Source organism: Musa acuminata, chromosome BXJ3-6 (assembly GCF_036884655.1).
Source record: "Musa acuminata AAA Group cultivar baxijiao chromosome BXJ3-6, Cavendish_Baxijiao_AAA, whole genome shotgun sequence".
Lineage (NCBI taxonomy): Eukaryota > Viridiplantae > Streptophyta > Magnoliopsida > Zingiberales > Musaceae > Musa > Musa acuminata.
Genome location: NC_088354.1, coordinates 35,291,100 through 35,317,061, shown reverse-complemented (window position 1 = coordinate 35,317,061; position 25,962 = coordinate 35,291,100). Strand labels below are relative to the sequence as shown.

Below are 25,962 nucleotides of genomic sequence, written 5' to 3'. Positions count from 1 at the left end.
TGGTGAAGTTGATAACTATATATGTTTTTGGGGGTCAGGTATCATATATGTTAAAAAAAAACAGAATTGAGTAGCAGAATTAAAGGGAAATCAAATGATTACCCAAAATGGAATTTATTTATTTTTAATTTTCGTGTATAATAAATAGTGAATAATATCAATCTTAGATCCCATGAGTTATATCATAAATATCATGTCTCAAATAAAAATAGTTATGTTTGAAGTAATGAAATTTTTGGTATAGGATGTGGAAAGTCTTATTATGACCGAAACGGGTAGTATGAAAATAAGGGAGTCTCCAAGAAAAAGCGTTATATGAAAATTCGAAAATGTGGGAGGAAATCGCCATTATTCTTTTTGTCATTATTATTATTACTGGCACTGCCGCGCACCGCGTCTGCCCCCACCCGTTGGCCGGCGCTGCGCAGCGATCGACCATTACAGCGTCGACCGCCTCAAAGATGAAGTGGGAGCCTTTCAAGGGTTCCGGTGCCATCCCTGCCGGCTCGTGAGTTCCTTCTCCTTCTCCTCTTCCTTTTAGCCTTTCCTCTCTCCCTGCCTCACTCTTTCTCCCTTTCTTTAGGGTTTTCTCCTCGCCCGGCGCTGCGCAGCGATCGATCGTTCCGGCGCCGGCCGCCTCAAAGATGAAGTGGGAGTCGTCCAAGGGTTCCGGCGTCGCCCCTGACCGCTCGTGAGTTCCTTCTGCCCCTCCTCGTGTTTATTTCCCACTCTCCTCTCCTTGCCTTACTCTTCCTCTCTCTCTCTCTCTCTCCTTTTTAGGGGTTTCTCCTTGCTTTCATCACTCCACTTTTTCTTGCAGAGGATACGTTCGGCTGGAGCTCCCGTGCCCCAAGAGCTGTCTCGTGGTCGCTTCGGCCGATCCTGAGCCGTGGACCACCATGGACGATCTCGTGTCCGGGCTCAAAGCCCTGGAGTCGCGGCTCGGATATAATTCTCCACCGGTGCCTCTCAAGCAACCCCCCGAATGGTCCTCAGTCTTGAACAACTGCTATATTTTTGGACCATTATAAGGTTATCATGATCTCATATATCGTCCCTTTCTCTGATTTAGGGTGTCTCCTCGACAAAAGGCAATGAATGCGAGAGACAAAACGAGGCTGGGAGGGAGCATGGTGGCTGGCTGGAGGATCTCCTGCCCGGATTTTGATTTCAGGCATACACTCTTTGCTTAAATGTTATTCGTTTTGCTAGTTTCTGGCACAGAGTATAGTTGACTGCAAATACCAAAAAAGGCAGAACGAGGTATCCAAATTAACTTATTAGTTTCTTCAAACTGCAATTTTCCAGATTGTTTTTCTTAGTCAAGTATGTAAAGATGTGGATGGCATTGACATTGAAAATTATGATGCCATGGTGAAGGTTGATGGGGTTCTTGTTTTCGTTTGGATGCATACTTTGAGATTCTTTTAACTTCTTGCATCGGCTAATAAAAAAAAAGAAGAAAAGTATTCTGATCATAATATTTCTTTACTGCTCTAGTCTTTTTGTACTATCAATTTCTTATCTTTGGAAAACTTTGAAAGTCAGGACAAGATAGAATAGTATATGTTATTGTAAAACTCGTATTGTAATCCGAATTCTGAGCTATTTGTTTTCTGATGTTTTGTTGTCATGTTATTCTTTCAATTTTGCAGTTATCTTAATGTTTAATTATGTTTTATCGATAAGACAATTATTCCATGAGAGAGCTCAAAGGAGGGTGTCCCACCACGTCACTGCCAGTTGTCATTTCGATTTTTCCAACTGGTCCAAAAATCACAAACACCTACGACTGGCTACTTGGGTTTGTAAATAAGATGTAAAGAAGCATTTGGTGAGATATGATCAATATCTGTCAATTGCAATAGGTGCAATTCACAGCGCATTTGATTTTGTTAGCAACATGGGGTATCAGAATATAAGAACTTGTTGAGGAAGCCACTATGGCGCTAATAGCTTCCAATCTCGAAGAATGTTGCATGGTGGATGGAAATGCATTTTATATCAGTGAGGTTACTGATATGAGCTAGGTCATCCAAAGGTTATCCCAAATATTGCCAGTATGATATGACCTTCTCATTGATGAGAGTCTAATGTTTTAATTATGACAAAGATTATAGGTCCCATGAAAGCAAAAAGTTAAAGAGTATTTAAGGAATTATATCTCCTTCAAATGCGATTGAGTTGCTTATTTCAAGGAAGAAAGAAAGCAAGAGAATAAGCTACTTCTGGTATAAAAAATAACTTTCCAGGGATGGGGGAAGAGTTTAGAGTGGTGTGATATCCCTTAGTGTGGTGTGATTTCACTCGGGAAGTTTTACCTCTTGAACAGGCTATTTGGGAGGATGTGTTACTGGGATGTTGGGAGAGTGGCAAAAAAGCTTTCACCAGAACTTATTTGAGGGCTTTGCTGAAATTCCCTAGATTGTGCTTGAACTTTAGATTTGCATATCATATTCGAGTTGAGATGACAAAGATTACCTTAATACTTTATAGTCAATTGAGTATTAAAATAAAGGTTTTGAGTATATAAAACTGTTGCCGAAGTCAATAATTCTTGTTGGTTTTCTTGTTGGTTTTCCCTGATAATTAGTTGGAAAATTGGAACTTAATAGTCAATAATTCTAAGGGTGCAGCCATATATCTAGGAGCTATACAAGGGGTAATAAAATGACAATACTATGTAATTTACATAAGTTGATAAAGGAAACAATAGCAGGCAGCATCCTTTTGGTTGTATGCTGTGCAATATATTGCAGTTACACTTTTTGTTTAAAATTAATTATCTTTTTGATAATTTGTTGTACTCTTATCTACACCATTTGTATTATTTATATTGCATAACATGTTATAGTATGTAAGATTTAAGGATTATGAAGTAAAAAAAAGCTTTTGATGGGTATCTACCAGAAATAAGTTATCAGAGAAATCCATGTTTGTATTGTTTTACTGTTGCACATTTCTGTTAATCTGTTCTACGAACATTCATCAATTCATTTTGTATTCTTTCTTTTTCCTAGTGATTCTGAAGAGTCTGACGATGATTTAACAATCGGAAGGACTACATGTCTTTTGGACAAAGAAGACCTTGACAAAAGCATCCTTTTTATGCTTGAGCAGGAAAACCAGCTAAGAGTTAAGGTATGCATGGTTGTTATTTTAGATTTTTATATCTCGATGACTGTCCTAATGTCTCTTAAGTTGAAAGGTAAAGTGGCGTGAAGAATGATAAAATCACCCTTTTTGATGTTAATTTACCTTTTCTTCTAATAGTCATCTTGGAAAGTGTAATTTTTAATTTAGGACTGTATTTATCCCTTTTGATGTGGTGACATATGTACCTGAGGACACATATATTAAATACCATCTTTGGTTGAAACTTAAATTTGTTGTATGAGGCTCTTGCTTTGGTATAAACTCAAATTTATAGTTGGATGTTCATGCCAGTCATTGTTCATGGAGTAATAAGATGATACTATATATCATTGTGGTAATCTGAAGATGCATTATCAATACATTAACTTGTAATTCTTTGTCATATGTTGTTGGTTGAGCTTCCTTAAGTGAGCAAACAAGTAACATTTTTGTAACTATTCTGTTTTTTCAAGCATGCAATTCCTTTTAGAAGTTATCTATATCACAGTCTAGAGGTGAAGATATTGAAAGAGTTTTCCAAGGGTGTGTATTGTGTAATGAATTGCCCACATATAAAATGCTTTTTCTGAAATGTCTTGCACCATGTCCCATGTTTTTATAATTCAGTGTTACCACCAACAGCACTTCAAACAGTTAGGATCTGCTGCATAGAGTGGAGCCAAGAGCTAAGTTTTGAAAAATCCCTTTTCTTTGCTTAGGTTCACTATCAGTGCTCTAGAGACTACATGTGAGAAAAAAATATGTCAAATGTGATTAGGTTTGGGTTTGATTGGATTGGTCTTAGTTAGAATAGTAACTAAATTTTAATTTGAATGTGTAGAAGAGATACATTATTGCTCCACAAACTTGGAAGCACATCTGATAGCATGATAAGTGGCCACATATCATGGTCTTATTCCATGAAAACATGCAAGGGCTATTAACATAGAGATCCCAGAGCAAATGATTTTAGTATTAAATTTGGTTGAACAAATAGATAACTGTTATGTTGTTTTTTCTTAAATATAATGGAATGACAAAGAAAATTGCACACCATTAAAATATAAAAAAATAACTTCTTTCTTTATTATCTTTAACCTACTTACTAGTCATCTGCATCCGAATAAAATTTAAACAAAGAAAGTTCACAAGCTCCGTACGTATATAATAATAGTGTTGGTTTGGATACAAATATCAATTTGTACGAGGCAACTGTTATGGCTAATGCTAGAGTAGTGTATAATATAAATTTTAGACCTCTTTACCAGTATATTACTTTTATTTGATGATTCAAATCAAATCAATTGTTTCATTTTTGTCCTCTTTTTTTATATCAAAGCCATTTCCTAGTGTTTCTTGGTAAGATTAAGCATTACTTCCATTGATAAACATTAGCTCCAATGTCATTCTCCCTCTCTTAATTCTTTGTTGATGGTTATTGGTGCTTTACTCTGTTATGGATGTATGGTTTCATTGTTCCTGGACCTTTGTTTCCTATTCTTTCCAAGTTCAATTCTTTTGTCTGTTATATCGAGCCATTACATTTTTGTGACAAGGTACATGACTGTAAATTAGTATACAAAATTTGAAATTTGAGGATAGTTTCTAAGACAAGAATGTTGATTAGCTTGGTTAGCCTGAGACATTTGTTCTCCTTGCTATGTCACTTCTCACCTGACGACTGGATTTGGTTGACATCCTGCTTAACACTCCGCATTAGCAAAGAAGCCTTTCTTACTTGCTTATACTCTGAAGTCAACATTTTTTTTGTGGTATAATATAGTCTTCAATGGTTCATGTTTCTCTTGTGATAATTGACATTTTGATAAAAATATTTTGGATTTGTCAGGAGGAACTTAGGTGCAAGTTGGCTAAATTGGAGGTGGCACAGAGAAATGAAATGAACAGATTTGCTTCTGCCATTTCTCAGATTGACAAATATGTAGAAGATAGGCAAGAGATGGATAGAAGATTTGATCAGCAATATCGACGAAAGATGTATGTAGTTTCTCTCCTTTGTTGTTTATATTGTTGATACTAATTGACAAGGTATGCAATTTCGAATAATATCGTCCGGTACGGGCGGTATGTACCGGTCTGTCAGCTGACTGGTACATGGACCGCCAGTTACCGGACGGAACGATATATATATATATTAACGAGACGATGTCGCGTCGCGTCATCTTTTATAAAAATATTATACATATATATATATATATATACACACACACACACACACACACACGAGGCGACGTCGCCTTTTATAAAATATATATATATATATATATATATATATATAAATATATAATATTATATATATACAAAAAAATATATTATTTATTTATATATATATAAACGAGGCGACGTCGCCTCGCCTGAGAGAAGAGAGAGGTGACGTCGCCGAATTATATATATATATATATATATATACCGAGCGGTATATCGAACGGTATATCGCTCGGTATACAATATTGTACCGAGCGAACGTCGAAACTCCGGTACGATACGATATTGCATACCTTGCTAATTGATACCTTCTTCCAAAATGTGATGTGATGTCTAATGATGACATGTATTCCTTATTTTGTCAGTTCAAATCAATTATTAATACTCATTCTACACCATTTTAGATTTAGCTACTTTTACCAATTTCACCATTACATTCTTTACATATATTCTCATCTTTTCAAAATGTGTCATGCACAAGCTCATCAATACATTTCTTTAACTGCCTGATGCAAGTTGTGTTTATCAGGATAGGATATGATACAATTCAAGGTTCATTGAATCAGTATCGAGTTTGAGTACTGTTAAATTTTGCGATGTCATGTTGACTACTTTATAGCAAGGTTTTCAATTTCGTACTAAGCTTTGCTCGGTACGGTACAGTACGACGTATCAAGCAGTATGCCAGGGCGTACCGAGCAATACACCCTTCTTTTAGAAGAAACCATATCGCATGCAGGCGAGGATGGTTTCTTCTTAAAAGAAGAAGAAACCATCACCCCCTTTCCATCTTGATAAATAGAAAGGCGGTGATGGCGGAGCAGGCGAGGATACGATGGGTCGCCTCCATCCCCAACTCGAACTCATCCCCCGCGAGGAACTCCGCAATGCTTCTGCAGTAGTTGGATCTAGCGGAGATCCTGCCCAGGGCGAGCTTATCTCCCGCTCCCTCGTCGCCGGCGCCCTCAGCGACTGTGAGGAAGAAGACCAAGATGACGACAAGAGCAAGAAGGGGAAGCAGCAGTCCTACCTGGGCCAGGATCCCTTCCTTCGCCATCGATCGCGACCTCCCAGACCATAGCGACCACGATCCCCCTGTCTCCTACCGCATTTCGCCTGACAGAGCGAGGACCCGCCTCCTACAGTGTTTCGCCCGACGAAGCAAGGACCCTCCCCCTATCGCGTTCCGCTCGACGGAGCGCTGTTTTGTGTCCTGCCACATCCAAGTCTCTTCTCCGTCATGCCTTCTATGTCTAACGAGCGCTGCAGCCTCGTCTTCCTCGTCGTTGTGCTCCTCATCTTATTTGTCAGCTGATACTGCCCGGTAACGGGCGGTCCACGTGCCAGTCAGCTGGCGGACTGATACAAGCAGTATGATTCGAGATTCAAATCCCTGCTTTATAGTTCAGTTGTGCTAATTTTGACCAACTTCTGTGTGCACAAGGATTTGGAAAGAATTGTACTTCAAATATGATCAAAACTCCCCTTGGCATCAATATTTAAGACCTTGGTATTGATACATATTACCTACAACTTCTTGAGCAGTTGGTTTTCAGTTACCCACTCACAACAATGGTGGTCTTAATATTGACCTTTTGAAGTTATAAATATAAAATTTATTTATCATATTCTCAATAATTTAATTTTATATAGAATTATGTTTTAATATTTCAAAACAACATTTCAGTATTTAATAGTGTCGCCCATCCACAGTAACCTTATAAATTTACAATTAAATGCAAATGGACTACTAATGAGTCAAGGGAATACTCAGATTCTCTTATGTCTTTTAATGGCCATCAATTTTTGTAAACGAATAATCCATATATTATATATATTATTATTATATATGAAAATATGTTCTTATCTAAACGACATCAGGTTTTTATTACTAATCCTAAAAGTCTTATCATATCAAAATTTATTATTATTTGGATTTTTTTTGTTTATTTTGGTTATCTTTTGCATGACCGTAGGTTTTTATGTTGGGTTGATGTTAAGGATCTATGAAGCTGAGATATATTTTACACGAGATGATCCAGCTAACCTAAGTAATCATGGAATAAAGGCGGCATAAGCATGTCTTTTAACATTGGCCTTTGGTTGTATTGGATCAGATATTCTTTTTATTAAAATGTTAAATTAAGGTTTTATATTCTAACATATTTTTGTCAGTACTTGTTAGCTTCAGGAGCTTGCTAGGTTATTGGGTACCTTGATGCTTTTATGTACATGATCTGTGGATGAGCTCCTCAAGAAAGTAAATATGTTGATTTGTTTATTCTTTGTTTTTGGATGGTGGGCTTGACTTGAGTTGCAGCATCATGATCATGGGTGAAGTATTGTATATTTGTATGTTTGTTGAACTTTGAGGGGTTAGAGGATTAAACTATTGTGCTGTCTCTATTGCTCTTCGTTTGGTGCTTTGTTGTTGTTGAAGTAGTTGATCAAGTTAGTTCATCATATATTGTGGTCTTCCTATATCCTCATCTAGTTAGTTCATCAAGGTTGCTCTTCGTTTGGTGCTTTGTTGTAGTGCTGAAGTAGTTGATAGCCACTTGTCGGCTGTCCGAAGGGATCATGAAAAAAGATCCCAAATTGAAGAACGGAGAATAAGAGATGATGCGGCTCTTGAAGAAGCCAAAAAGAAGGCCATTCTTGAGGAAAAGCTGCGCCAAGAAAAAGCCAAAGCAGAAGCAGAGGTTAGTTTGTTCTATGAATATACAGATTCTATTGTTTATAGACTTACTAAGTGACACTAGTGTTTTCAAAATCAAAATTTGAAAGGTTCTTACAATTATTGGAGATGCACTATGTTTTGTGACCAAATAATTAAGCTTATTGAGATGCACATCCATAAATGTCTTATTATCCTAGGAGAATGATTTGGTTTTGAAATAACAAGACATTTTTTGCCTCTATCTTCGATATTTTACTGTTTATATGATCAATATTTTTGGATTTTTTTTTTCTCTTCTATTGTGCTAGTTTTCTTGAACATTTTTCAATATTTATTCTGAATTATACTTATTTATTTACCATTCTTGAAATAGGCAAGGTCTAGCTTTGTTTAGTGCTACTAGGCTAAGTTATGTCTTGCTAGACAGGAAGCCTAATGATCACCCAGTATCTAGGAGATGCATGCCTGTACAATAAGTCCTTCAGAAACAAACATCTTATGAGTTAAATACTGATCCTTCAAGAATCAAGCTTTTAAAAATATAAATACTTTGGTACATACCTATGCAAATTAAGTCTGCCTGTTTGTGGGGCATTGAAGGTAAAAAAATGATTGTGGTAAGTTTCCATATGTGTCTTATGGACAAAAAGCATCAAGATTTATCTTGATATCAGCACACAAACGCAATATGCTCGTTGATATTCTACTTGCTTGGCACCGTAATTGAATGATATGTACTGACACCGAAAGCATGTTAAATTACACATTGGAGAAATCTGAATGCCTTCTGTCTTGACACAGAGGAGTTGCAAGCAGGTTGTTAAATTTTATAAAATGGTTTGTTGCCGATTTCACGAGGAGGTCATATACTTCTCTGCATGACTTTTTTTAGGCTGAACTAATTTAATAACTGGGAAATAAAAAAATTTCTATCCAAACTAATATGCTGTGAAAGTAATAATACTTAGGATGTTGGAGTCATGTTTGCTTTCATAAACTTGAATAAGGTTGCTACCTTTCTGTATAACTGTCATTTAGTCCAATGGATTAGCAATTAAATGAAACTGGTTGTCTGATAAAAAGCATTATGGATTATTTTAATTTTTGTTCAAAATACTTTTTACATTCAAATCTGGCATGTTGTAGTACTTAGTTTGAGTTCAGCTATGGGACACATGAAGGAATCAATGTTGTTTCCAAGACTATATATGTTGATAAAAAACAACCCAATTTATGGGCTCATTCGGGAGAGTACAAGATCAGTTTAGCTGATCCTAGTTGTTATTCCTTTTGATCCCATACAGTATTCATCAAAATTAAGAATTGCAATCTAATCCTGTGTTGGGAGTGAGGAGCTTTGATGCTGGCATAGATCTAACTTGAAGACCTGACGTGACAGAAAATCACACTAGAGAATAGTTCTTCATAGATCCAAAAAATTCAAGATGACTCTTGTATAGCAATGGATATTTAATAGTCAGCATTCAGTAATTATAAGACAAGGATTTAGGTGTCAATTCCATGTGTATGTCAATAATGCCTATAGTGTGGAGCATTTTTTTTATAATTGTGATACTGACATTATAATTTATTGCTATCTGAGCTAGACTTTTGTAACAAGATCCAATTAATGATTGCAGGCTAAACTCAGGGCTGCAAAATTGGCTGAAGAAGCAGAAAGAGTAGCCCTGGAAGCTGCTCAAAGAGCAGCCGCAGAAGCTGCTGAAAGTAAAGCTGCTGCTTCTGAAGATACAAAAAAGAAATCTATGGACCATAATGAAGAAGAAACAAAGGAAAGAGGTTCAGGCTCAGAAGTGCCAAAAGAGGTGCAGCTGACTACTGGTAACCAAATGTTTCAGTAAAGTATTCCTTTCATCACCTTTTTATTGAGTCATCTTCGAGGTTTGCAATTTTGGTCTATACCGGTGTACCGACCAATGATTGGTACAGTACGTACTGAAACGTATCGATGGTATGCCCCAAAAAAAAATCTCCAAAAATATCTAAAAATAGAAAAAGTTAGATTAGGGTTTTTAAGTTGAAAATAAATATAAATTTAGTATAATTTTAGCGAAAATAATCTAAATTAGGAAATAATAATGACACATATCTTTTTCGGGCTTTAAGGAGTAACTTTATGATACGTTCTGAATCAGCCTTCCATTAATATTGAATTATCTATGAAGAAATGATTTGAGTTGTTAGATGTGAGTGAGAATAAGTTTGATGAAGCTGAAGAGATTGAGAGAGTAATATGAGTTGAAAGAGGGGAGAAGAAAGGGTTTAAAAACCCTTTCTTATGGTTTAAATGGTCAATTTGATCGTTTGAAATAGGGCGATCTCATCCGTTGATCGGTAACAATTAAAATCTGATCGTTACCGACCGGTACAGATCTTGTATCACTTAATACGGGGTCAGGTTATGGTATCACGGGGTAGAGGGCGATCCGCGTATCGGTCCCATGTCGGACCGGTACATACTGCTCGTATCGAGCGGTATGGGTCGGTACTGCAAACCTTGGTCATCTTTATAATGTAACTTTATAACTAGTTGACATTGGTTATGTATGTCAATCATTTAACATTTGTGTCCTAATAGAAATACAAGACATTTGGTATCACACTTAGGATGACATTGGTTATGTGTGTCAATCACTTAATATTTTCTTATAATAGAAATACTAGACATTTGTTATCATACTTGGGGAAGATTTGTTGCGATGTATCTATTCTTGCTACTGTGCGTTGCTTACTAAATTCATGTGACATTCAAGAAAATGTTATCAATACTTTTATTTTGTTATTGTTGGAAAAATGGCCAATAATCCCACATGTTGAGCATTTGAGATTTGATTATCTTGTTGTAGAAGTGTAGAATCCTGATAATAATTTTCTAGCAAGAGAAATGACTTGAAAGGATGATGTATTGGAAATTTAAAGTAAATATTCAGTAATCAGTGACTAGATTATAGGATATCTTTGGGAAAATAGGAAGTGCAGTTTTTGCTTGAAGGTAAAAGGTATCCCCAACGAGTATTATTAGATGTACAAGATTTGTATTGTTTAAAGCAAGGTATGCAATTTCGTACCGTATCGGAATTTCGATGTTCGCTTAGTACGGTACGAAACTGTATACCGCTTGGTGTGTGTGTATATATATATATATATATATATATTTATATTTATATTTATATTTATATTTATATTTATATTTATATTTATATATAAAAGATTATATATTATATATATTTTTATAAAAGGCGACGCAACATCGCTTTATATATATATATATATATATATATATATATATATCGTTCCGTCTGGTAACGAGTGGTCCGTGTACCGGTACATACCGCCCGTACCGGGCGGTATTATTCGAAATTACATACCTTGGTTTAAAGTAAACGTGTCTATTAAAGAGCTTAGATTTGGAGTGGTAATTTAGCAAAGTATGCATATCTCAGACTGATCTGACACTGACTCTATTGGGTCCATTACTATCACCATGCGTCAAGAAATTTTTTGAAAATTTTTTTGATCTGTGAAGAGCTTAGACAGAGCAGGATTAGTCTTATGGAAAGATTTGTAAGCCATATTGTGGAGGATTGTTAGATCTTAAAATTGGTAAAGATTTCCATATAGCAATTTCAAGAACTCTATGGTTAGTGAAGGATAGAATCCACTTGAAGAAATACATGATTTTAGTTTTTGTCCAAGTTAATTCTTTGAGGGTGATAAGGTATATGAACGCTTTCGAAGGATTAGGGTATATGGAAGAATGTGAAATCCATATTGATCTACCTAGAGAGTGTCGCCAATCCTTTCCCTCAATTAGGTGCATCAATATCTCGACTTGTGCGTTCTTGAGTAATCCATCCTTGATCTCGGATGAAAAGTTAGATTGAAATGTATATGGACCCCACCATCTATCCATATGGTTGTCAATTTCACTTTCCTCGGTAGTGAATTTGCCATGGTGTTAACTTGCCTAGGCTTGTACTCCATTATCATGTCGAACTCCGCTAGAATGTCCTTCCATCACTATTGCTTCAAAGAAAGTTTATTTTGTGTTTGAAAGTAGCTAAACGTGATGTTGTTCATCCTTAGTAAAAATCATGCTCAGGGAGATAATGTTGCCATACTCTTAGACAATGGACCATTATTGACCCTCTCCTCTCCTCTCTCAAATGAACCTATCATCTACACCCCCCATTGAAGTCCCAACCTTTTTGAAGCCAACTTACAATGAATGTTCAACTTCTGACTAAGGTAAGTTAGCTAGAAGTTTGGTTTAAGACCTTCCTCCCCTTATAGAATTTGTAAATGTTGAACTTGCTGCACTTATTCTCTTATTTGAAGAATGAAGATTTCTGCGAATTGTGTTTTCTTACCTCCTTTCTCTGTTTTGGCCTTTATTTATTTATTGTTACCTCGTCTGTTCCCAATTCTCCTATCACTTAAAACATTCCCCTCTAGGTTGTCCTACGCCAAAAGTTTTGGCTGTTGATGCTGCATTGAGAGCAGAGGCTAGCAGACAAAAGATATACAATGAAGTAGCTGAGAAGTCCAATCTTATTGCTTCTAAGGTATTCTATCAGTAATCCTGAGTAATTAATGCTAAGGTTTTATTTCATTTGAGTACTTAGCTTGGTTTAAGTAACTATTCTGGCTGTCAAGGATCACATACAGTACTTGTCCTTAGAAAAGAAAATGTATGGCTGCAAAGATCAATTCTTAAAGTTATTGGGCAGGAATTTGATAGATGTGGGAGGCAGATCTATAAAAACCTAAAGCAGATAACCGGAACTGTGGAGAACGTCAGGTGAGAAAAACCACTTATGGTATGCTAAGTTCCTTTGGTGTGTTTTTTCTATTTTTTTAATGTTTCTTGGTTCCTTCCATGTTGTTTCTTTCATGTTAGTTAGGAGAGATTCATACTTTTAAGTCATTCATCATTGTTTAGATTAGTCATGAGTTATGCATTGTTTAAATTATTGTAAATTCAGAATTGGTGAAATGACAAGAAATGATGGCAATGTACCATGGAAGGTTACCAGTGCACAACTATATTCTGATTATTTGAAAAACTAATAGTAAAATTGCACTAGTGTAACCGATGCTAATATTAGATAGAGAAAACACTAGAAGAATTAACTTCAAGTGCTGAGTCAAATATTAAACAATGATGGTAAGTGCATTCTTTAGAATTCGACCAATTATGAAAAAAATATAGCTAAATTAGATACTAATCTGTGTATGCAAAATGTCATCAATCCCAGCTTTTAATTTGCTTATTGGCTTAATTACTAGATTAGAATATTCAGTATCAATGGAGAAGAGGCATCATACATATTTTGAAGTGATGGACAAAATCAAATTAAATTCTTTTTATATATGTGAATCTCTAGGTAGCATTATTTGCAAGGTTCTAAAACCAAGATTGGGATTGGGGATGAAATTGGGATCAACGGGGTGGGAAAGATTGCATTGATGAAATAAGAATTGGCCGAAGTACTTGATGAAACAAAAAAAAAATTATGATTTGAGGTTAAAAAAAGAAGCTCAAAAGGTCAGCTTATGTTACTTTATAAATATTAGTTATAAATTATCAATTAAAAATGTTAGATAAAATTTTAGACATTATAATTTTTGACGATGAACCATATGCTTTAAAAAAGTTTTTGATAATATAATATTGTGTTGTAGATTAAACCTTAAAATATCCTTTATATATATATATATTATATATATATATATATAAAGGATTTAAATCTATTTTATTTTTCCATACTTTAGAGTTTCTACACCTGCTCCATTGTGTGCACTCTCTTCTTTATATTTGAGGGGGCACTTCGATCAACTCTAAGGCAATCTTATTCGATGGAGGAACGAGTTGAAATCTGCGATAGGGTTCATTGATGGGTATTTTGGTTTCAATCCGTAGCCATTTTGATTTAGGATCCTATTATTTTATAGATTAGATTTGCTTTTATGATTTATCATTATTTAATTTGATTACATAATCCAAGAGAATAGGTGAACGAACCCTAAAATAGGATTCTTTTTCTTTTTTTGGCTCAATTTTCAGCTAGTTTTTTTTAAATCGGTATTTATCGGTGTATTGGGTGTTAGTACACTGGTATGGTCCGGGCAGGGACCGATACGAGGCCAGTACCTGAAATTGCAATCTGTGATTCAAGCCACTGATGTATTTTGTTTGAGTCGGTCTATAGAAACAGGTTGGATGAAAATTACAAGATCATGTTATAGGGGTATAATTGGTATCTTATTTCTGTAGCCCTGTTTGGTTGTGGATTGCATTTACGGCTTTCTTCATTTTCTTCATCAAATGACATTTGTAAATATTTCATAAATGCCTTTGGTTGTTTAAAATAAATCATGGTCTAAAGTCTCGGTCTAGTACAAATACTAGTTAACCGCCAAAGTTGTATGGTACCAATATCAGAGGGGCATACCAACTCTTGAGAGAGAGAGGAGGGAAGGAGGAGGAGGCATATCAAAAGGAAGCAAAGGCGGGAGTGATACACTAGGGAAGGGGTGGTGGCAGCTCGACATAGTTGGAGGTGAAGGGGAGAAATACAAAGGTAGAAATAGAGAGGAAAAAATAATGGAGAAAAAAATTGACTCACAATTGTCAAGTATAAAAAAGGTAGCAATGCAGTTCGATACTGGTCTTCTTATTGACTGGTTCAAATTGTATTGTAATCCATAGTTTAGATTAATATTGAGCCTCACAAAGTTGAATTATCATTCCAGTATATTGTGCTTTAATATGTTAATTGATCTAATTTTTATTAATCCAAAAGCCTTTTTAGTCTGCCTGTCTATATCTTTTGTTTAATGGTTTCATCCGATGCAATTGTATTTATTTTTTCATCTTTGGAGTATAATATTAGTTGCATATTTGTTGCAAATATAGGCTCCCATGCAGTTACTCTTGGAATTTTGGATTCTTAACATTTCTTCTAGATATATTCTGTTGCCTTTGTTTTCTTTTCCTATTAGATGTTATTATTGATTCTTTCCTACTTTTGCTTTTTGTTTACCTGTATACAGAGCAAAAACACATGCACTCATAGACCTTCTAAACAATCCAGTCTGCCCCAGTTCCATCTCTGTATTTCTGTTTGCAAAGAAGGTATTTCATGTGCTTATTCTGAGATTTTCTGGCAGATTGCATAATTTCTACTTTTCCAAGGCAGGACCCCATTTTCTGTCCTCTAGGTCATCAAGGGCAATAAGCATTAATTTTTTTTATATGCTAGTTACTGAATTTTGCTGTACAATATTAGCAACGGATTGACTCAAAAGGCTCTCTCTTTGCAAAATTTTCTGCTAGAGAAATGTACCATATCGTAAATTGAGTGGACACTAATTGATCAACAGTAAAACTAGATGTCTGGGTGATGAAAATATATTAATTTAATTAAAATGGTTAAACTTTCATTGTTGTCATATTAATCAAAGGCTACAGATTTTTTATTAACAGATGAACGGTTAATTAGATGAAGCATCTTCATGCCTCAAAAAGCATTCACTCTGAATGAACGTTTGATCTTGGTTTAAAGAGTCTAGAAATCACAGTTAAATGCTTATGCTTATATCTTCCATTGATTTATCAACAAACTTGAACTTGCCTTCCTTTCTAGCCATCCTGAACCATCATTCGTTGTCCCTATATGCATCCTCCAAAAATCACCAAACCAATCTATTAACTCCATTGCCTTCTCTCACCTAATTTCCCTCTCATCTCAATTCTATCCTTTGTTCTTATTCTAACTATTTCTCTTGAACTAGATAATTTTTTCACGCCCACTCTCCCTCTTGTGGTTATTCTTGTCGTCTCCTTATCTCAAATACATCAACAGGAACATGATTAGTGGTGTTTATTACTTTATTGGGAGACTGTACTATTGCATTCTAATGACAAACATTTGTTTTGGGTTTTATTTTGTAAGAGCATTGTAGTTCAAAATTTATGGTTGTTAGTTTTGATTTTGATGTTGATTAGGATTTTTCTTTACATAGAGCTCAATAATGAAAAAAGATCCATGAAGCCAGCCCCAAATGGTTGAGACATTATGGCTTGTTGTTGTAGTTATGATCATATGGCTTGTAGTTATGATCTCGGTGTTGTCATTCTCTTTAGCAAGATGCCACCTGCCTCTAATGTTAAGCAGGCTGGGCCAGGACTAAGTTTGGTATTTTCGACCTATTGTTGGTTTGGATTGTGTCCTGTTTGATCCCATACCCATAAAATGAGATTGACTTGACATAAACTTGAGCCTACCTGACCCATTCATTGCCCTAGGCACCAATAAAGTTGGATTTGATAATTGCAGAAGCTCATGATTAAGTGCCATGGAGTCACGGACAAGCTCTGGATTTGTGCTACTGAGATGTGCATAAATTGTTTCCAACAAGATGTCCCACCACAATATAAGACCAGTTGCCCAGTTGCTTGCAACAGTGAGTTGAATGTCGATAGCAGTTAAATATGAAGGTAGAGGCATAGTGGTTAAATTAAAGAGAATAAAAAATGTAATGCATTCTTGTAGAACAATGGAAGAGGAAAAATCTGTAAGATTGAGGAAAATAAATACTATACTATACTATATATATATATATATATATATGTGTGTGTGTGTGTGTGTGTGTGTGTGTGTGTGTATAAATGTGTGTGTGTGTGCGCGTGCGTGCTGATGACCTGGAGCATGCGTGTTGATGACCTCCAGGAGGCCTTGCAAAGGTAATTGTCAACAATGGTAAGAGGGCCACTGATCATATAAGATCATGAGCAACATTAATTATCAACAATGATAAGAGGACTTGCAAGTATATAAAGAATCAAGGATTGAAATTTCGTATCGTACCAAAATTTTGATACTTATTCGGTACGGGATGGTACTGTATACCAAGCGATATATTTCGGTATACCGCTCGGTATATATGTATGTATATATATATATATATGTATGTACATACGTATATATGTATGTACATGTAGGTAAACCACTCGGTTTACCTCTATGCGGGGCGACGTCGCTGAGACGATGTCGCAGATAAAAAAAAATCGACGTCGTTGAGGCGACGTCGCAGATTAAAAAAAAAAAATTGGGATGTCGCCTCCCTTCTTGGGTGATGTCGTAGATTAAAAAAAAAATTTGCAGGCAATGTCGCCCGAGAAGAGAATAAAAAAAAAATCTTTGCCTCTCTTTGCCCTGCGACGCCATTGCCTCTTCTCCCGCGTGCGGATGAGAAGTCGCCGACAGACGAGGAGGAGAGCGGCGATCTCCAGATTCTCCATTTTTTTCCTATTTCTTTCTTCCCCTTCTCCCTCGGTCACCGTCGACGATAACGCCTCAATCAACAGTATCGCTTGGTAGCAGGCGGTCTGTGTACCGATCTGCTGACGGACCGGTACATACCGCCTGGTACAGGCGATATCATTCGGTATTGCGGACCTTGTATCGAACACAAAAAATATTCCAAGGCGTGACTAGGGCTTTGACACCATGAAACATAATAGAAGATGCAAATTGCTGTGTTCACAATAGTCATGATAGATGCCCTGTATAAAATTACAATATCAAAAAATCTCATGGTTGCTATTTCAACCAAGGTGCTAAATACTGGTGTACCGTGAGGTATGGCATGGGCCATGGTATTTACTGGTCCAACAAATGTCTGACATGTGGACCAGGTGATTTTGCTTGGCCTGGTTTGAAATGGGATGTACTGAATGGTACATTCCCTGTTTTCTATCTATAGAATGAAATATGATCGGTAAACCAAAATTTGTTAATATTTGAACATTTAATATTAATTGACAGCTGTCTGTCAACAACACAGGTTTCAGCTGCTGTCAACGGTAACAACTGGCAACAATAACACCTCTGTCAACAATATTGAAAACTGTTGCTGTTGACAGCTGAAATTGTGAATCTGTTGACCATTTCTTTCTCATTCTCCACCTCTGCCATAGCTTCTGCCGCCATCGTTGCTGCCTCCTTTTCACATTGTTGTTGCTGTCTCTTCCTCCTCTCATTGCTGCTGCTGTTTCCACTGCCTCCTCATCTTCCTCCACCACCTCCTCCATGTTCTCCTCCTCTGGTTCCTTATTCTCTTGCTCTTCTATCTCCCCTTTTTTCCCCCTCTTTCCCCCTGGTCCAGATGGTACCGAATTGTATATAGTTTTGGTATGTTGACCAAAACCATACCTATCCAACCATTGAATCCGACCATCAGCTGATATTGGCACCAAATCGAGATTTTAATCTTTGATTACAACCTATACATATACATGCCATGTTCAATTATATGCATTGTAGTAACTCTAAGAATTGCCTGGTTGGCTCAATTGAAATGTAAGCACCTTCAAAATAGTGATATGATTTATGATGAGCTATTAGATTTTGTAGTCACGTCGTCTTATCTTATAGTCTTCATCTTCCACCATTTGAGCAGTAAAACAAGTGATAGTAATTTCATCAAAATTTATAGTTTCTTCATCTGGTAGACAAATATTTATCTCTAACATAAATGTAGTTATTCCGAAGGTTCTCAATTTTGGTCTGTACCGAGGCGTACTGATGGCACACTGGGGCGTATCGGTAGTATGCCCAAAAAAGCTGAAAAACCTCCAAAAATACCTCGAGGTAATGGTAAAAAAATATTGGGGTTTATCGATCGGTACGCCTCGGTAACAGTCGAAATCTGGAATATACCGACTGGTACACTTCGGTAATGGTCAAAATTTGGGGCATACCGATTGATATGCCTTGGTAATAGTCAGATTTCGATCGTTACTACCCGGTACAAACCTCGTATCGCTTGATACAAGGTAAAAACATCGGTACTGCCTGGTAGAGGGCAGTCTGCGTACCAGTATCCTTTCGGACCAGTACGTACCACCCGTATGAGGCGGTACACATCGAAATTGATAACCCTTATTATTCCGCCTGCTGGTCCTGCTCATCCCAAGGTGATTGCTTAGAAGGTCCTCTCTACCTTCCATGCCTATTAACTAGACTCTAGTTGGTCAAGCATACCCAAAAGAGAAAGTTCAAGTTGCTTAACTTGTTCCAACTTACCTCACCAGATAGCTACTGTTGTTAGTGTAAAAGTTTTATGGCCAGGGTTCCTACATCATCATGGAATTCAAACCTTAGCTAATTCTGTTATTCGATACCTCAGTTCCAATAGTTCCATCTTGTTCTATGTCATGTTTCACGTGAAACATGACATCTGAAACACCTGGCCATTTGCTTGCATGATTTTAGCCTGCACTAGCATGGATGTAATGGCAGGCTTCAGTGAAAGAACTCTTAGAATTTGTAAAGAAAATCTACCGTTCATCTGCTTGTATGGATGTTGTTCTGGTTACTAATGTATATTTTTTGCAATATAGGAAGAATAAATACATAACTTGTAATATCATAATTGAAGTACACCAGGACAATGCATCTAAGATTGTCATCATTAATAAGCTACGGTTTCACTTGCAAGATGATCAAATTATGAAAATTTTTGTTTCCAACATCCATAAATCTAACAATTTTGAAGTAAATTCCATGTGCATTATGCATATTATTCTTGTATCTAATTTATATTTGTTCTGTATCCTCATATATAGCAGTTTTTTTGAATGTCTGTGTAACTGTTTTCATGTTTAGGTGGTCTCCCTGTGTGAAGACCCAACAGGAACTTTTGACAGTACAGCATTTGCTTGTGGCCAGGTCATTCTTCTGGTTTCATCACAGGTGGTTACTGGACTTTCATTTGCAAAGATTTATATCTATTTCAGTTATTATTGCGGTTGTATTCACAATAGTCATTGATGCTTAAGGGTGCATGTCTTCTGGACAATTTTGAATATCTATCTATATAGATCAATCCAATAATTTTGAGTGATAAGACTAGTTATGTACCTCTAGACAATTGTTGGTAATTTGGTGACAAAAAGAAGGCCATAAAATCACTATTGTGTAGGGTTTCAGCTACAAAATTTTCAAGTAATGCCCTGGGACTAATAACATCATTTTGTTGTGGATATGCTTCATAATCCAATTATTATTTTTTCGATATGTGTCATCATCTTTCTGATGCTTGGATAAATACATTACTAGAAATAAATTTGATGTATCCACATAATTTAAGATTTTTTCACAATTTTATTAGTCGTTAATTGCATCTGCTTAGTAGTGTTTTTAAAAGGCACTCAGGCGAGATGAGACCCGAACGCATGAGTTTGCTGGGTGCCTTGGGCGTGTGCTCGAGACAAATCGGGTTGAGTTAGAGCCTAGGTTTGAGACTAGGCGAGTAAGTTGGTTAAATGGATCCATCATTTTTCAGATAATATTACATCAATAATAAATTATTGATAATTATATCAATTCTGTGAATATTACTAGTCAAAATTTCTTGCTCTTCATCAACATCATGCTAAGGACATTGAGGTGGACTAAGTGTTGCAGCACTGTCTCTCCAAAAAGCAAGGACTTCAAGGAGTTGTAAGATATTATGACATCCAACGATTTAAAAAGGCGCTCGGGCGCTCGCCTAGGCGCTTGGGCGAAGCGAGGCCTGAGCGCCTCGCTAATCTCCCAAGCGGCGCGCTTCAAGCTTGGGCGCTTGCTCGAGCCCAGGCGCTGGGCGCTTCGGGCGAGCGCTTGGGTTAACCAAGGCGACCGAACTAGGATTTTAGGTTTGGTTCGGTCCTGGTTCGATCTCCGGTGGTTAGTTGGTTCAATCGAACCAACTAAAACCAATATAAGTGACAACCCAACCCTAACCCTCGCCGCTGCCGCTCCTGATCCCACTGCTCGCCGCTGTCGCTGCTCGCAAACGTTGCCGCTGTCGTTGCTTGCGCCTCCCGCTGCTCGCCACTCCTGCTCCCGCTGTCGCTGCTTGCCACTCCTGCTCCCGCTATCGCTGCTTGCCGCTGTCGCTACTCGCAAACGCTGCTCGCCACTCCTGCTCCCGCTGTCGCTGCTCGCCGCTATCGCTACTCGCAAACGCTGCCGCTGTCGCCGCTCCCGCTGCCGCCGTCGCTGCTCGCCGCTGCCGCTGTCGTCGCTGCCGCTTCCTCTTTTCTCAGTCAGCAGGCTCAGCACCCCTTTACACTTCAACAGTATACGTATACTGTAAACTGTTAATATTATTAAGTTTATTTGAAATGATTAATTTTCAATACTGTTAATAGATTAATAATATATTATTTTGATTTTAATACTGTTAATTTTTATTTATTTGAAATTATTCCTAGGTTTCTTAATACTATTAATTTTGTATCTTAGATTTTCTTAATTTAATAACATATTTTATTTAAAATTTTAAATAATTATATTTATTAATTATATTATATATTTTTACATTTTAGCGCCTCGCTTCGCTCGGGCGAGCGCCTAGCGCCTCGGGCGTTTTTGGACCTTGGCGCCTAGCGCTTTTTAAATCACTGATGACATCTGCTTCTATTCAGCACTGCATATATTAGGTGTAGCACCATATGTGTAGCTATTGCTCATTTCAACTGACTCCTATCCCAGAAGTTGCTACCGGTGCTTGATTCTTCATATTCATCATTGGGAATTCTGTGTCCAAAATGATAACCAGGAGTCAATCCTTCACTAAGTCCCCCGTAATGGGTTGTTAAAAGTGTTTGGTTGCGATGCACGACAAAAGGTGGTTGGTGGAAATTGTGTGATCAAAAGTAACCGGTGGAAGCAAAGGTAATTAATTAAAAGTAGAGGCAAAACATGATTTGATTGCAATCCATTTCCAAAGGTGTTTGGTGGAAATTGTATGATCAAAAGTGTGGTGGTAACAATGTAGTCAAAGGCGAGTGGCGTTAAAAGGTGCCAAGATGTCAAAACACTCGAGGCGCTAGGTACTTCCGCAAGCGAAGCTAAGCGCTCCATATTATTAAAGATTAAAAATATATATCATGATTAATAGATATAAATGATAAAACAAAAAATAACACAATATTCATTTAAAGGATGAAATTATATTATTCAAATCTATATTAATAAAACAATTAACATAGAAGGAGGAGGACAAAGAGAGGGTTGCTGTTAGTTGGGAGGGGAGCAAGGATGAAGGTACCAAGGAGTGGGAGGAGGTATGGGAGTGGGTTGCTGTTGGTTGGGGTGGATGTCTGATTGTTGTCAGATGGATGGCTGCGGGTTATTGTTGGTTGGGAGGTGAAGAGGGAGGGGAGCTATCAGGGAGGAGAAGGAGGTTGTCATTTGCCTGGCCCACTTATCCGGCGCTCGAGCAGCGCCTCACCTTGCTTGGGTGCCTAGGTGAGCACCTCTTAACTTCACTGGGTGGAAATTGTGTAAACAAAAGTGACTACTAGAAGTAAAGGAGTCTCATTGAAAATGGAGGTAAAATATGATTTTTAGGTAGATGATATGTAATTGCTTGGGTGCCTAGGTGAGCACCCCTTAACTTTAGTGCAAGCCTAAAGGTAGATGATATGTAATTGTTTCGTATAATTTACTTAATTCTTCCTATAAAGGCCATATCATCACATGTATCGATGATATTCCATTTGATGGGTTTTAGGGCATTTACCATAAAAGTTCAACTTTTTAGCTCAAATTTTTATATTCAATCAATGTAGTAGTACTTATTATTTGGTAAACAAGGTCTAGATGTATTTATATTATCTCCAGTAAGATTAGTTTTTTCTTTTCTTGGGAATTTGAGGAACTCATTTGACAATACTCTTTAGGTTTTAGCTAGGATGAATTTAAAAGATTTCATCTTTGTTTCCTTGATTTCCTTTATGCTATAAATCATTGACTCAAAGACATTTGATAAACTATTGACTCAATGACATTAGATAAATCATTGACTCAAAGACTTTAGATGGTGTCCAGATTTCTGTAAATACTACCAAGTGAAAATCCTTAGGTCGGATCCAGATGATTTGGCAGAAACATTACCTGAAAGTCTTAGGTAAATTTTGCAATTGTTTGGTAGACATTTTAAAATTATGTTCTAAAGTTCCTTAAACCCAGGAACCTTCTTTTAATTTTTTGAAACCATGTTAGACAATATTATAGATTGTTACAATACAAAAGCTGATGGGATTTTACGAAAAAGGAAATGTTTGTTTCCCAACTGTCATTGAACTTCAGTTTGTTGATTTACTGGTGCATCTGCATTCGTTTCAATGTTAAGAAATTTACAGTTGGCTATGAGTCTGTGGGATGGCATTACGCTCATTTAAGAATCTAATAAATGATAAGTTATACGGGATGTGCAAAGGATTAAGTAGCAATTTAAAGTTATCATCGACCCTATGCAGTAATTTAAAGTTAAATACCATTCTCGTAACTTCGTTTTCATGCTTATCAGACTGTGTATGCATACACAATATAACTGCATATTGATGCCAGCTTGGCCTTATGCCAGGTAGCCATGACTGCATGCATGTGAGGCCACCTGGGCCACTTTTTGTATCTGTTAAAAGCTTAAGGTAGGTAGCTTTTCATTAAGTTGGAAACAGAATCTGGTAGTTGGTTTATGGTTATACTTCTCCATGAGTTATATCAGTTTGCACATAAAGCTATTTAGTATTTATTATGTGGGACAGGCAATTCATTTTCATTTCTGTTGTGTCTATTTGTCTTGATGGATCTCCTAGGTTCCAGCTGTTATGGATTTTGTGCTGGCTGAGTTCCATAAAAGTTGCATCTATACGGTTCCAAAGTATCTGCAGCCTTCAGATGTAAGTCTGTTGTAATTTTCTTTAGACAATAGATTGTTCTTCTATAGTTCTTCCCTGGTTTTCTTCCTGGTTAGATGGTACATCACTTTCCTTGACACTGTACAAATTAGACTTGGTAGCCTTATGGGAAAGCTTTCGATGGAATTTTGCAATTCTAATTGATAGCAGACTCTCGCTAGTCATTCTATTGGATAGTAAATAAGTTTTGTAATCACATCTACAACTATTGAGATATGGAACTGTGTCTCCTGATGATAACCAAGTCTATCAGTTTGCTTCTAAGTTTTAGACTCAGAGTATCGGATAAGACAAATTTAAAATTTTGTAGTACTTCCAAACAAATATCAAAATCAGGTTCTCTGTAGTCTTTTTTGTTTTCCGAGGAAGTTTATACTGCTTGCGTTACAATTAAGATGATCTAGTAGCAAGTATAAATTTTTGCTCTGTAGATGATTGTGTGATGGAAGCTCCACAGGTAAAGTGAATTTCAGAAGCATGTGCAAACAACCAAAGCAGATTTGCAAGTCTTGCTTGGTTAATTTTTATTTGATTTCATGATCATGTTCTTTTATTTTCCAGCAAACATTACAAACTAAGGATTACTGGAAGATGGTTGGTTATCATGAAGTAGATGGAAAGATTGAAAGCTCTGAGAATTACCTGAATCGAGTTCAGTCTTACATGAAACTTTATGCTGCCATAGTCCAGGTTTGCATTCATTGCCTTAATCTAATGGTGTTGTTATTATATGTGATTTTGTTACAAAAATGTTCTGGAACATGTAGTTGAATTACATTTGGACACCATCATCTAGAATTGTGACTCTCAATGGTGTCAGAAACATTTTTCTGGTCATCATCTTTGGTAGCCACATAGTTTCTGTTCTCAGTTAGATATTGAAACAAGTATTTTTAAGTGCATATCCACCGAGAGGACAACAATATAGGCAACAAACTGGAGAACATTTAGAAATCTCTTAATGAAGCAAAGGTGAGAAATTAAGCTTGTAGGTTCCCAAAATTCAGCATTTCCATGTCTCCTAAAGCAAACTTCAAGTCATTTACACCGAAGATTTATCTTGGCCAAGAAGTTGGCTGTATATGATTTCTTTGCTTAAAACTTCTTATAGTGACAGACAAAAAAAAAATGTTGTTATTTGTATTTCCTGATTGTCATATACGAATGGAATCAATATTTATTTTGGCAGACAGAGATCGAAGGTGTCAGGAATCCTCATGGCTTAGCAGAAGGATGGGCATGGCTTGCCCGGTTTCTGAATGCTTTGCCTGCCAACAGATCCACCGCATATGCTTTGGAAGCCTTCTTGAAGGTTAGTCCCGTCCACACTTTTACTAGTCTGCTGCCTCGTCATCCTTTCTGCTGTTACTAAATCCACCTGTCTGCTGCTCCCAGATGGCAGGATTTGCATTGCACAGGAGATACAAGTCTCAGTTCAAGAAGGTGCTCAATGCCATTTCCCGCAGCTTTCTGCCTGCGCTCAGGGAAAGAGGGGATCGAAAGTTGAATGAGATCATCAAAAGACTGGAGCAGTACTTGGAAGATCAAGTGTTCCTAAAGGAACCTGAAGGATGGCGTCTCCACTCTTCCTTGCTGTCTAAAGAGTTGGTATAGTAATGTTTTTTTCTCTACTAAAATAGTTTCTATTCATTACATTAAATGGCGTCTATCGCATGGATTCAAATATGAGACCCATCAACGGCGCAACAATCCACTAACCATTTGATATCTCAACAGACATGTATAATAATGTTACAGAAGTTGTATTAGATAAATTAATATTCTTTTTTTAATTGGTACCAAGGTTTTTTGAACATTTGCCTGATACCGGCACTGTTATATCGGGTGCTGTATCGATCTATGCCGTCCAATATCATAGAAAAAAGAAATCATTTGTTGATATAAAGATCAGTTGTTACAAGTTTATTCTTCCTACTGGGATGAATTAGAATTGAACGTAAGCGTGGAATTAGAATTGGCCTTGATCTAATATTTTACTTATTCAAGTAATTCTCACTGATCCCTGCCTAAATATTCTACATTCAAAATATTGATTGGATGGTAATATATTAGATTTATCAGCCAAGGGTAATATATTAGATTTATCTTCATACTTATTATTTATATAATAATAATATTA

General features: G+C 36.7%; 1 protein-coding gene across 2 annotated transcripts; it reads left to right on the top strand.

The window, feature by feature from the left end:
• Window positions 1-350: 350 nt before the first annotated feature.
• On the top strand, window positions 351-25,638 carry LOC103989296 (mRNA export factor GLE1). Of its 2 annotated transcripts, none has more exons than XR_010496957.1 (16): window positions 351-508; window positions 584-691; window positions 821-988; window positions 1,073-1,174; window positions 3,021-3,141; window positions 4,985-5,133; window positions 7,898-8,063; window positions 9,682-9,883; window positions 12,518-12,627; window positions 12,793-12,863; window positions 15,119-15,200; window positions 19,738-19,824; window positions 23,721-23,804; window positions 24,384-24,512; window positions 25,016-25,134; window positions 25,218-25,355. XR_010496957.1 is itself a non-coding variant. In XM_009408099.3 (16 exons), the coding sequence occupies exons 1-16, from the start codon at window positions 462-464 to the stop codon at window positions 25,434-25,436; spliced, it is 1,968 nt and encodes a 655-aa protein (XP_009406374.3). In that variant the 5' UTR covers window positions 351-461; the 3' UTR covers window positions 25,437-25,638. The 2 variants fall into 2 exon arrangements, 1 of the variants encoding a protein (XP_009406374.3); XM_009408099.3 differs by having other exon boundaries at window positions 25,012-25,134; window positions 25,218-25,638.
• The last annotated feature ends 324 nt before the right edge of the window (window positions 25,639-25,962 follow it).